The 12,223-nt window shown below is 34.8% G+C and overlaps 1 protein-coding gene across 1 annotated transcript in view; it reads right to left on the bottom strand.

The window, feature by feature from the left end:
* Positions 1–12,223, bottom strand: part of LOC111049212 (uncharacterized protein C19orf47) — a 28,238-nt gene that overhangs the window by 14,774 nt on the left and 1,241 nt on the right. Inside the window, exons 3-6 of the mRNA XM_039438344.1 lie at positions 7,596–7,668; positions 4,565–4,756; positions 2,774–2,875; positions 1,100–1,164 (exon numbers count right to left, since the gene is read on the bottom strand). Coding sequence (XP_039294278.1) covers positions 1,100–1,164; positions 2,774–2,875; positions 4,565–4,756; positions 7,596–7,668 — 432 coding nt within the window. The remainder of the gene's footprint in view (positions 1–1,099; positions 1,165–2,773; positions 2,876–4,564; positions 4,757–7,595; positions 7,669–12,223) is intronic.

Here is a 12,223-nt window from a genome sequence, read left to right as displayed (position 1 = left end):
TGATTCAAAACTTTGCTTTCATAACTGAGATCAGATTTTTATTTTTATACAAACCTGAAATGGCGGCTAATTTAAAAAGCTGTGATACAACAATCTGAATTTCAAAAGAACAGAAATTAAGCTATTTGGTAGTTATTCTATTCCAATTTCTTTTTAAAATAATAGAAAAATAGAAATCGTTTTTAAAATAAGTAATTTCAATGGAAATAATTCTAAAAAAAAACTTTCAGTATTATTTATACCGGTACGAGTAGGTCTAACCTTTACGTATAGGCTAACTAAAGCATGGATGAAGTCTAGGATGGTTAGTTATCAACTTTTAAAATGTAATTTCAGGTATTTTAATTTGTGTTTCTCATACGGTAATGTCTAAAAATTATTTGTTCCAAAAATACATTTTTAATGAATTATACGACTTGTGTACTCAAGTATTTTGATAGAATGAAGAAAAAAAATGGCGGCTGAGAATTGTTTGTCTACTTTTGTACAGTCACTGTCAAAAGTAAAAATAAAATACTCTGTCAAACTTACAACATTGCAAAGCGAGAGAGATAGTGCTATTTGTTTTGTTGTATGATAGAAAAGGACAGCAACAGTATTGTCAATCCTACACTGCCATTATAACTTGGACCTCACCATAGCTACACAAACATAGATTTTTGTTCGTATGGTATTTTGCCGTCCTTATGAATTGTACAGTCACTGTCAAAAGTAAAAATAAAATATTCTGTCAAACTGGCAACATTGCAAAGCGAGAGAGATAGTGCTATTTGTTTTGTTGTATGATAGAAAAGGACAGCAACAGTAATGTCAATCCTACACTGCCATTATAACTTGGACCTCACCATGGCTACACAAACATAGATTTTTGTTCGTATGGTATTTTGCCGTCCTTATGAATTCTATTGGATTAAACAGATGATTTCTGAAAGATGATGTTTGTCAAGCTCCGTTTAATCTGATAGAATTCATAATGACAGCGAAAGATCGTACGAACAAAAATCGATGTGTGTGTGCGGGGCTTCACGTGCCTACAATGTTATTTAGTAAGTATAATCCTCTCAAATTTTAAGAAGTTTTTGGACAATTCAAGACTCACCTTTTTACTGAGCATAGTCGTGGGTTTCTCTGTTACTCGTACAGTCATTTGAGGTTCGACTGGAACTGAAAATTGACATTTTATTAATAAAACAAATAATTGTAAAATAAATCAGTTAAGCACGCTAATCCAGTTTCTGAGTTTCGATGCAAGAACAAAGTATTCCAAATATATTCTTATAATACGCAAAGTTATAAGATAATAAGCCAACATTTTATGTAAAGCAGCTCATAGACAGGGAATGTAGAACTGGCGCATTACATGCGGCAAGTTCACACTGAGCTCAATATTAAAATATTAATATCATGTAACCTGGCTGGCTCAGGTCGGGTGTCAGAGTTTTCAGGTCGCAACTGATCAATTTCAGGGCCTCTGACATGACCTTTTTAGGCAGCCGGGACCGACGGCTAACTTGTTCATCTGAAACTGTGCTCAATAATGACTGGAGGTAACAATGATTGAGGCAGCAGTGTTTTGAATTGAAGCGGCAAACAATAATCAGTGTATAGTGAGGTCCAAGTTATAATTCTAGTGGAAAAAGATAGGAGAACAGACAGCGTTGCCGATTATCTGTCTTGCCACTGCCTTCTGTAAAAAGTAGCTGAAACCGGTATATCTGATGTAACATTAGCTTTTCATTCTTGTTAAACATAATCAATTATATTTATTCATCTATCTATAAATGTAAAAGCGAAATGGCATTCACTCACTGACTGACTGACTGACTGACTCACTCACTCACTCGCAGAACTAAAAATCTACCGGACCAAAAACGTTCAAATTTGGTAGGTATGTTCAGTTGGCCCTTTAGAGGCGCACTAAGAACGGATTTGGAAAAATTTCCAAAGATACGCCCAAATCTGCGTTTTTCCAGCGTTTTCTCAGCTTTATCGAGAACAAATGAACAGAAAATGTTCAAATTTAGTACAGAAGCTCAGCTAGGGTGTAATAATGTTGTGTTACAAGGAATTTTCAATAACGTCAAAGATACGCTCAAAATTGGCGTTTTTTTTTGCTTTTTCTCAGATTTATCGAGAACAAATGAACAGAAATTGTTCAAATTTAGTACAGAAGCTCAGCTAGGGTGTAATAATGTTGTGTTAGAAGGAATTTTTAATAACGTCAAAGATACGCCCAAAATTAGCGTTTTTCCAGGGTTTTTTGCTTTTTCTCAGATTTATCGAGAACAAATTAACAGAAATTGTTCAAATTTGGTACAGAAGCTAAGCTAGGGTCTAATAATGTTGTGTTAGAATGTTTTTGAAATAACGCCAAAGATACGCCCAAAATTAGCGGTTTTTTACGTTTTCTCAGTTCTATCATCAAGTAATAGACAAAAAATGTTCAAATTTGGTACAGAGGTTTAGCTAGGGTCTAAAAATTTTGTGATGAGGTTACTTTAATATTTCATCAAAGATAAATTGAAAATGCAGATGAGACTCCTCCTTATAATATCAATAACATTTTGTAGATTAATTATTAATTCTACATTGTTGAAAGACGATCTGGCAATTGAGCAAAGCGAGGAAGAGATAGCGCTATCCGCTCTGTTGAATGATAGACAAGGACAGCAACACCAATGTTAATCCAATACTGTCATTATAACGTGGACCTCACTATAGTTGTCTGTTTTTATTTAATTAATTGAGAATAAAACAATCAATATCAACCTACCTGCAGGGATCCTCTTCACGACTTTCTGAATGGGTCTAGGAGCTACAATCGGCCTACTAACTGCCTGGCTGATCACTGATAATTGCTTCTTCTTAACAAGTGCTGAAAATTAAAGTTTATTCAGTAAGTATACAGATGGAAATAAATATCTATAATAAATCTAGCTGTTAACCCTGTTGTCAATATTTGCAGTAGCAGAAGTCTTCAGGGTGATTTGTAGCATTTGATTGGGATTTTCGTTTGATAGTAATTATTTATTCAGTAAAATTAAGTTTATTCAGAAGATGAAGTTCATTTAGAAATTTATTAATCGATAAATTGACAAAAAAAATACAATAATATAACAGATAAAGCTGGAATCCCACAAATCAATGTAAGTGAAAGTGACCGGTACAGCAAGAAAAGCATTCCCATAAGTTCAAGTGGGACAATTCATACTTGTTTGGACGTGCTAAGTGGCAATAGTCTAATTAAAACTCATGGAAATAATATGTTCACTGTGTCGGTCATTTTCACTGACACCATAGCCACCTCTAATACAAGGCCCCGGCCTACGATATTGCAACGTCGCAGTGTAGGCCTAGAATCTAATACATGATTGGTGAAAAAGATTTTAAAAAATACCAGCTGATCTTTTATTACTTGAGTAATGCCCCAGACGGAGACTTCTCTCTCTAATACAAGGCCCCGGCCTACGATATTGCAACGTCGCAGTGTAGGCCTAGAATCTAATACATGATTGGTGGAAAAGATTTAAAAAAATACCAGCTGATCTTTTTCACCAATCATGTATTAGATTCTAGGCCTACACTGCGACGTTGCAATATCATAGGCCGCGGCGTTGTATTAGAGGTGGCTATGGTTCTGGTGCAACCGTACGCACTCCTCAGCAAGGTCTATAGAAACCAGGTCAAGACACCCGTGTTCCTTATGGAACGGCCATTTTGTGGGGTTTTTATGGCGGTACATTTAAAAATTGAATTTGCTCGAAGCAAAATCATGTACTATGCATTTTAAAAAGAATATTCTGGTTCAGATAATATGTAAATTCAGGTTTTAGATTTTTTTATAATAAAATTTAGAAAATAAATGGTTCAATATTTTATTTATTCATTATTAGAAGTTGTTCTTATTCTTGTAACATGTTATGATTCACAAGGCATTGAGGCTAACCTCAAAAACAGTTTAAAGTTCCCAATCAATTAAATCTAATAATCAACAATTTAGTTCCTAGTTGGAATCAATACTATTATTATGTTGGAAGAATTTATTTTACAATTCAAAGCCGAGCAATATCACTTGAAAAAATTACAAATAACACATCATGTTGTTTAATCTATAATGATAACAGCTGATAAATTTGAAAATTGGTGAACTAGAACTCCACAAAAGAGCGATTTTGCAATTCATCACGGGATTATGTCATAACCGTATTTATAAACCTTGCTCCTCAGAAACCTCATTTATGCAGCTTGAATCTACTAACAGAAAAAGTGAATATGAAAATCTATGCAGAGCCCATGAACATTGCTTTTGAAAAGTGTATTTTGTAAATTCAAACTAATTTGAAATCGACTCCTACTTTCAACCTAAATATTGAAGATTGGCTACTTCTCAGATGGTGAATCCTAGTTGAAACTTTATTAAATGCCGCTCTGTTGATTCTTATGAATACATTTTTAAATGTTCTGTTAATCAATTATTTATTATGTATTTGATTAGAATATCAACTGTTATTTGTATGAGTACTTGCTCAAGAACAAGATTAAAATCAAATACTGGATCATTTACCTGTCTGTGATTTCAAAGCTTTCTTTGCTACCACTTCCTCCTCCATCTCCTCATCCTCGGTGTAATCATCTTCATCTTCTTCCTCCTCCTCCTCTTCTTCTTCTTCCTCATCCTCCGAATCGTTGTACTTTTCAACTTTAATTACTTTTGGTTCGACTTTCTTTCCTTGTACGGTTGGAGGGTTACTCATCACTGGAACAAACAAGTTTAAAACATTTTTATTTAATCCATACTATAATAAAGAAAAGAAATGGCTTATACACGCACGGGATACGAAAATTATGTTTGACACATCATCACGTCTGAACTACTGGACTGATGATTAACTTGAAACTTTGCATATAGATTCTTAATTAACCGAGGATGGTTATAGGCCTATTTTAGTGCTCTATATGTTCAGACACACAGTGACTCTAGTTTTGGATGATAGAAAGAGAAATTACATATTGATAAAAGAAGTATGATTGTATTAGCCTACTATTAATGCAGCATGTTCTACATATTTTAATAATCTATACTTTAATAATCTTAATAAATGAATAAAATTAGTTTTTTTGTGTAGTTGAGAAGTTGATATTGTGGTAATTATTCATATTGAATGAAAAAGACTAAGAAATTGACAAAAAACCACTGATTTATTGATAATTAGAAAGACCGGTTTCGGTTATTACACCATTGTCAATCTCTGATAAACTGGTGTAATCTGGTGTTTATCAGAGATTGACAATGTTGTAATAACCGAAACCGGTCTTTCTAATTATCAATAAATCAGTGGTTTTTTGACAATTTCTTAGTCTTTTTCATTCAGAATAAAATTAGATTGAAATTAGTTTTTTTTTTCGGTTGCCATGGAAAAATTTGTAATGTGAAATTTTCAGTTCTATGTGAACTTCAGTTCAGTTAAATGTGAATTTGTGTTTAAAAATAGTTTCCTTGTGTTTAAACTTTATAAAATAAAAACTCAGGAAGTTAAAGTGCAATTTCTAGTGAGAAAACATGAAGAGCCGAATACATAACCTATAAACTTGAGTTTTGATAGGAAATGAAATTAGGTAATACGGCAAGGCAGAACATCCAAAAGGATTTCTCTGCCGATAAAAGCCATAAGAATAAATAAAATAAGTCTTAATAATCTAAGGGAAGAACTGGCTTATACACGTACGGGATAGGAAAATTATGTTTGACGCATCATCACGTCTGAACTACTCAACTGATTGAGTAGTTGAGTGGCTAAATGGGAAAGATTGGGGAAAATTGACGAGTTTCTTGAAATTGGCTCTTAAACTTAGAAAAGATTTAATAGAAGAATTCAACTATTAAAACCGACTCCTGGCAGACAGCCTTACAGGTTATGCCATAATAATGTCTTGTTTTTTCTTATTATGTTAAAGGTGTTTTATTTAGTTTTTGCTATTTCTTTATATGAATTTCATTTTTTGTAATATGTTTGAATCATCAATAAAGTCATTTTTACTACTACTACTTATTTTTACTACTACTCAACTGATTAACTTGAAATTTTGCATATAGATTCTTAATTAACCGAGGATGGTTATAGGCCTATTTTAAATTCTCCAATATTTCAGAGGTGAAGTTTTAAATTGGACCCTTTCGGAGCACGGGTTACCTGCTAGTCTAGATAAAGTGTCAAAATTAAAAGGGGAAGTTGAATTAAATTACTATATAATTATCGGTGGGCCTATTTAAATTCTTCAAGATTTCAGAAGGTCAAGTTTTCAGTTTGTCAACTTTTTAATTAGACCCTTGCGGAGCACGGGTTACCTGCTAGTATGGAATAAATTTTAAATTGAATTATATTGTTCTTTATGATCAGACACACAGTGACTCTAGTTTTGGATGATAGAAAGAGAAAAACATAATTGATACGAAAGTATGATTCAATATTATTGAATGTAGCATGTTTTTTACTAATCTATACTATAATAAAGGTAAGAACTGGCTTATACACGTACAGGATAGGAAAATTATGTTTGACGCATCATCACGTCTGAACTACTGGACTGATTAACTAGAAATTTTGCATATAGATTCTTGATTAACTGAGGATGGTTATAGACCTATTTTCAATTTTCCAAGCTTAAGTCAAATTTTCAGTTTAAAAGTTTTAAAATAGACCTGCTAGTATGGAATAAATTCTAAATTGAATTATAGTGAGAATGAAATACTCTATATGTTCAGACACACAGTGACTCTAGTTTTGGGAGATAGAAAGAGAAAACCATATTGATAAAAACTATGATTGTATACTATTAAATGTAGCATGTTCTACATATTTTATTTATTTATTTATTAGGAAAGCACAAACAATACAATGATCGGAAAAGAAAAAAACAGGCTATTCCCCGAAACTTTTTCAATTTCCTAATAAATTTAGTTCCAAATTGTCCAAATATTATACATAGGTTATGTCCATTTCAATTTTCTACACCAAATCACAATCTGAGAATATAGATTAGAATAAAACAATCAATTTTAAATTTGGATAGATTGATAGTAAAACTTTTGTAAAAACATGAAACAAACTTTAAATTCACAAAAATTAATTTTACTAATGTTTATTTATTTATTGATTGATAGATAAAATATCATTCTTAACTATTAGAAAAGGAGCAACATGCTTAAAGCCCAAAACTGTTACTTTCCCAAATTTAAATTTAATAAGTAAGATTGGTAGCTTATGATACAGTCATAAGATACATATAACGCACAATTCAAGCTTAGAAGCTCTTTTCTGAGGCCAAGAAATGGTTCTTCAATAATAAGCTAAAGTTGAATGAGACCAAGTCTTAAGAGATTGCATGTACTCTCAACAGTACAGATACTCATGATGCCGAACCTGTGACCTTGGATTTGGTATTGATAGCCTTGACTTTGGTATTAATCGCAAATTATCATGAGAGTCTAATATCACCAAGGTTTGCAAGAGGCTCTAAAGAGTTGTTGATCTACTTTGGAAGATAGATTTTTATTAAAATTACTGAGGTTTGAAACGTATAAATGTGTCATTTACCTTTACTTTGAGACACAACTGATTGAGTCTCTGGGGTGGAGGCGCCACTTTTCATAATCGTTCTTCGTTGAATCTGCAAGAAAAAATTCAAAATAGATTCAATTCAAAAGTAATTTGTATCTAGTATCATTTAAGACCATAGAAATGCAAAGTTCGTAATAATTTGAACATTTTAATGATTTTTTACTGATTGTTAATATTTTATGCCCAGAATACATCAAGTATTATACATTATCATTGACTGCTTCAACCGGCGTCAACTGATCTTACAAGGCGACAAATCTACAAACCCGTAGAAAAACCTAGTAATGTAAAGTTCGGTTCAAGTGAATGAATTTTAATAATTCACAATCATACAACTATAGAAATATACCAAAAGCTACATCCCAAACGGTTTCTATTCTAATTTATAAAACAGTACAAATTTAGCATGGTTTTGTGGCACTGTCACAGCACTCAATTTATTCTCTCTTGCAAACATATTCACAAACACTTCGGATACTTTTGAGATGTTGTGATATCTATCCATAATGAAAACACTGGGATGTTGTCAAAAATATAACTTATTAAACGTTATTATTAATAACATGTTTCAACACCAATGGTGTCATCTTCACTATTCGAAACATGTTTGTAATTTTAAAATAAGTGATATTTTTGACAACATCCCAGTGTTTTCAATATTCACAAACTTCTGCTCCAATTTACGTTCTTCTGAGCTGCATTGTGGTTGAGCCCCGCTTCCTGCTGAACAGAAAGAGTATACCATTGTCTTTTATGGGAGTGTTCACACATTTTCAGTCTGCACACTCTCATACGAACCAGTAGTATTTTCTTACTCGTCAGCAGAACAGAAACTCATTGAAAAGCTGAGGTTTGCTGATTAATAAAGCTAGTTTAGGATCAACATTTTCATAATGCCGATGGTTTAGCTAAGATAATGAGTTGGGTTGGGTAAAGATTCTCTTTCTCGTCAGCAGAACACAAGCCCATTGGAAAGTAATGCTTGACGATTAATAATGTAAGTTCAGGCTCCACATTTTCATAATGCCGATGGTTTAGCCACGATATCAAGTTGGGTAAGGTGAAGATAACACCTCTGGTTGACTGTCCAGTCGATAGTGCAAGAGAAATCAAGTGCTTGCGCAGTACTCTATTCCTCCTTCAAGGTCAAGCCACTCCCATTGGAACATATTATTGAGACTGGACAATATACTGCTCATAGCCTATAATATCACGATTCATAAAGTCTAGAAGAATCAGCTGGCTGGGACATAGTTTTTCCTCCAATGTCATAATTGTATTATGATTATAGTATTTTATACAATATACAATATACATGTGTAAAGAATCGAGAACAATAGGATGCAGAGGCATATATGCTTGTTGGATGAATGGAAGGAACGAGGAGAAGAGGTCGCCCGAGAACACGTTGGCTGCAGGATGTAGAAAAATATCTAGCGTGCCTAGGAGTGAGGAACTGGAAGAGACTGGCTAATCAGAGAGATGAATGGAGGCGAATTGTTGAGGAGGCCAAGGTCCACGCAGGGCTGTAGCGCTTCGTAAGTAAGTCTATAGTATCAGTTTGTAGACATATCTTTAGTTATTTGTGAATCAGTTTACAATGTGTAGTAGGCCTATAACAACATGTGTTTTTACTTTCCTTGCCCTATTACCATAGGTAAGGAAAGTATTGCTTTCCGAAAAAAATTAAGGTACCCCAATTTCTAAATTTCTATACGTTTCAAGGTCCCCTGAGTCCAAAAAAGTGGTTTTTAGGTATTGGTCTGTATGTGTGTGTGGTGTGTGTGTTGTGTGTGTGTGTGTGTGTGTGTGTGTGTGTGTTGTGTGTGTGTGGTGTGTGTGTGTGTGGTGTGTGTGTGTGTGGTGTGTGTGTGTGTTGGTGTGTGTGTGTGTGTGGTTGTGTGTGTGTGTGTGTGTGGTGTGTGGTGTGTGTGTGTGTGTGTGTGGTGTGTGTGTGTGTGTGTGTGTGTGTGGTGTGTGTGTGTGTGGTGTGTGTGTGGTGTGTGTGGTGTGTGTGTGTGTGTGTGGTGTGTGTGTGTGTGTGTGTGTGTGTGTGGTGTGTGGTGTGTGTGTGTGTGTGTGTGTGGTGTGTGTGTGTGTGTGTGTATATGTGCGTCTGTGTACACGATATCTCATCTCCCAATTAACGGAATGACTTGAAATTTGGAACTTAAGGTCTTTACACTATAATGATCCGACACGAACAATTTCGATCAAATGCGATTCAAGATGGCGGCTAAAATGGCGAAAATGTTGTCAAAAACAGGGTTTTTCGCGATTTTCTCGAAAACGGCTCCAACGATTCTTATTAAAGTTGTACCTAGAATAGTCATCGATAAGCTCTATCAACAGCCACAAGTCCCATATCAGTAAAAATTTCAGGAGCTCCGCCCCATCTATGCAAAGTTTGATTTTAGATTCTCAATTATCAGGCTTCAGATAAAATTTAAACAAAAAATTTCGAGTGGAAAATATTTAGCATGAGAATCTCTACAATTAATGTTCAGTAACATTTTCACCTAAAATTGAAAATAAGCTCGAAATTCGAGAGAATGTGATTATCCAATTATTGCAAACTGTTGGCAACTGTTGATTCTATTAAATGATTCACTATGAAGAGATAGCAAACCTCGTGTGTCTCCAGCGTTATTGCCCTGTCACCAGCTCGCTCAAATCTTTGAATAGTAGACTTGAGATGCGCGGGAACACTAGCGTCAGGTGATCAATTTTCATAACGGCAAGGAAAGTTGTGTGAGTGCGCAACACCAGATTTTTATAGTTATTTGTGCAACTAGTGCGCAAAGTGACAGTTTGCTGCACCGAAAGAAACGTTTACGGAATGGTTTCTTGAGTGCAGCAGAGGAACTTTGCGCACGTATTTCACATTAAGTTTTTCCTACAGTTACCATTGAATATGAAAAGTGGGTAATTATGGGTAAAATTGCCTGAAATGCATCAAATGGTTTTCTGTGTAATTTTATTATTGATAAAAACCTTAATCCTAAAATCCTAAAGTCCTCGTTGTCCTTGGTTATAATATATAATGTAATAATTAGCGCGTTGTGCTTCGTTGCACGTCTGCTCACTATAGCAGCCACAGCAGTCACTGTTACCAACTTCATTTTGATTTTGCTGCACTGGTGCTCCATATAACCTACTAAGTATTTTGCGTTGCCATGTTGCAAATCTGGAGTGCAGAAAAATTTTTCCCGCACTAGAGCGGAAAAGTGATTCTTTGCGTTCTGTAATCAGTGCAGCAATGGCCACTTTTCAACGTAACTGTAGGAAAAATTATTTATTACTGTTACTATGTCTCACAAACAAACTCATTTCAATTCAATACCTGGTATCGTTCAAGTTATTAAAAGCCTTTCTAAAGGTACTGAATATTTATGTTGTACTCACTCTTACTACATGTTGGCCATGTTTATGCCGCATTCACATGTTGGCCCAATGCCTACAAAAGACGACCAGCGCCAGAGTGTGGACTGTTGGTTTGCCAGCGCTGGCCTTCATTGGCCATAGGTTTGATTTTCGTCAAACGAAGTCAAGCCCAGCGAAGGCCAATTAAGGTCAGGCCTTCACTGACCTTTGAAGAGTAGGATAGATAGGTTGACGTAGTTTGCCAGCGCTGGCCTTCATTGGCCATCGCTCCAATTTTTGTCGAGCAAAGGCCAATGGAGACCAATGAAGGACTGACCTTCAATTGGCCATCGCTTCGGTTTTTGACGAGCAAAGGCCAATGGAGACCAATGAAGGACTGACCTTCAATTGGCCATCGCTTCGGTTTTTGTCGAGCGAAGGCCAATAAAAGGTCAGTCATTCATTGGTCTTCATTGGCCTTTGCTCGACAAAAATTGGAGCGATGGCCAATGAAGGCCAGCGCTGGCAAACCACCCATTCATGTAACTGATGTTCCCTGTTTTGATGTCTGCTCAGCTATTTTTTTCCTGTGTAATTGAGTTGTTATAGACCTAATTGTTATCAATAAATAAATAAATTATTATAATATATAATTTGATATTTTACTCTTGAAAACCGGGAATTACTCATGATTTTTCTATTTTAAAATGGGTGGCCACCTTGTGTATGAGTTATTATTCCAGTATTACTATTAGTGTGCCTAATTTATTATGGTTTTCCAATAATTTTCCTTTGTTGTACTCGGCCATAGAGAGTGATTTAATATTTCTTCTTCAATGATAACCATTGTAAATAAATTATAAATTAAAATAAAATTATCAAATGAATAAATTGTTATCAATTATTATTGTGCTACTTTTTTTTTTGCTGAGGGTGATGAGCTCTAGGCTTGCATGAGCTCTAGGCTTGTGCGTGGGTAATGAGGCGGATGATAATGAGAGATGAATGTTTATCAGAGATTGACAGTGGTGTAACAACCGAAACAGGTATTTCTAAGTATCAATAAATCTGTGGTTTTTGACAATTTCTTAGTATTTTTATTTGAAGAGATAAATGTATCTACAGTTTAAGGTGGGTTCCGAACCACCGGGAAGCGATTTTACAACTCATTAATCCATATTTCAGAGGAGTTGGATCAAGCCAAGGTAACCCATCCAACGGAAGTACCAGGCGCACGCTAT

The sequence above is a fragment of the Nilaparvata lugens genome, chromosome 11 (assembly GCF_014356525.2).
Source record: "Nilaparvata lugens isolate BPH chromosome 11, ASM1435652v1, whole genome shotgun sequence".
NCBI classification, from domain to species: domain Eukaryota; kingdom Metazoa; phylum Arthropoda; class Insecta; order Hemiptera; family Delphacidae; genus Nilaparvata; species Nilaparvata lugens.
The sequence above is the reverse complement of the archived record's forward strand: the minus strand, read 5'-3'. Positions and strand labels throughout refer to the sequence as shown.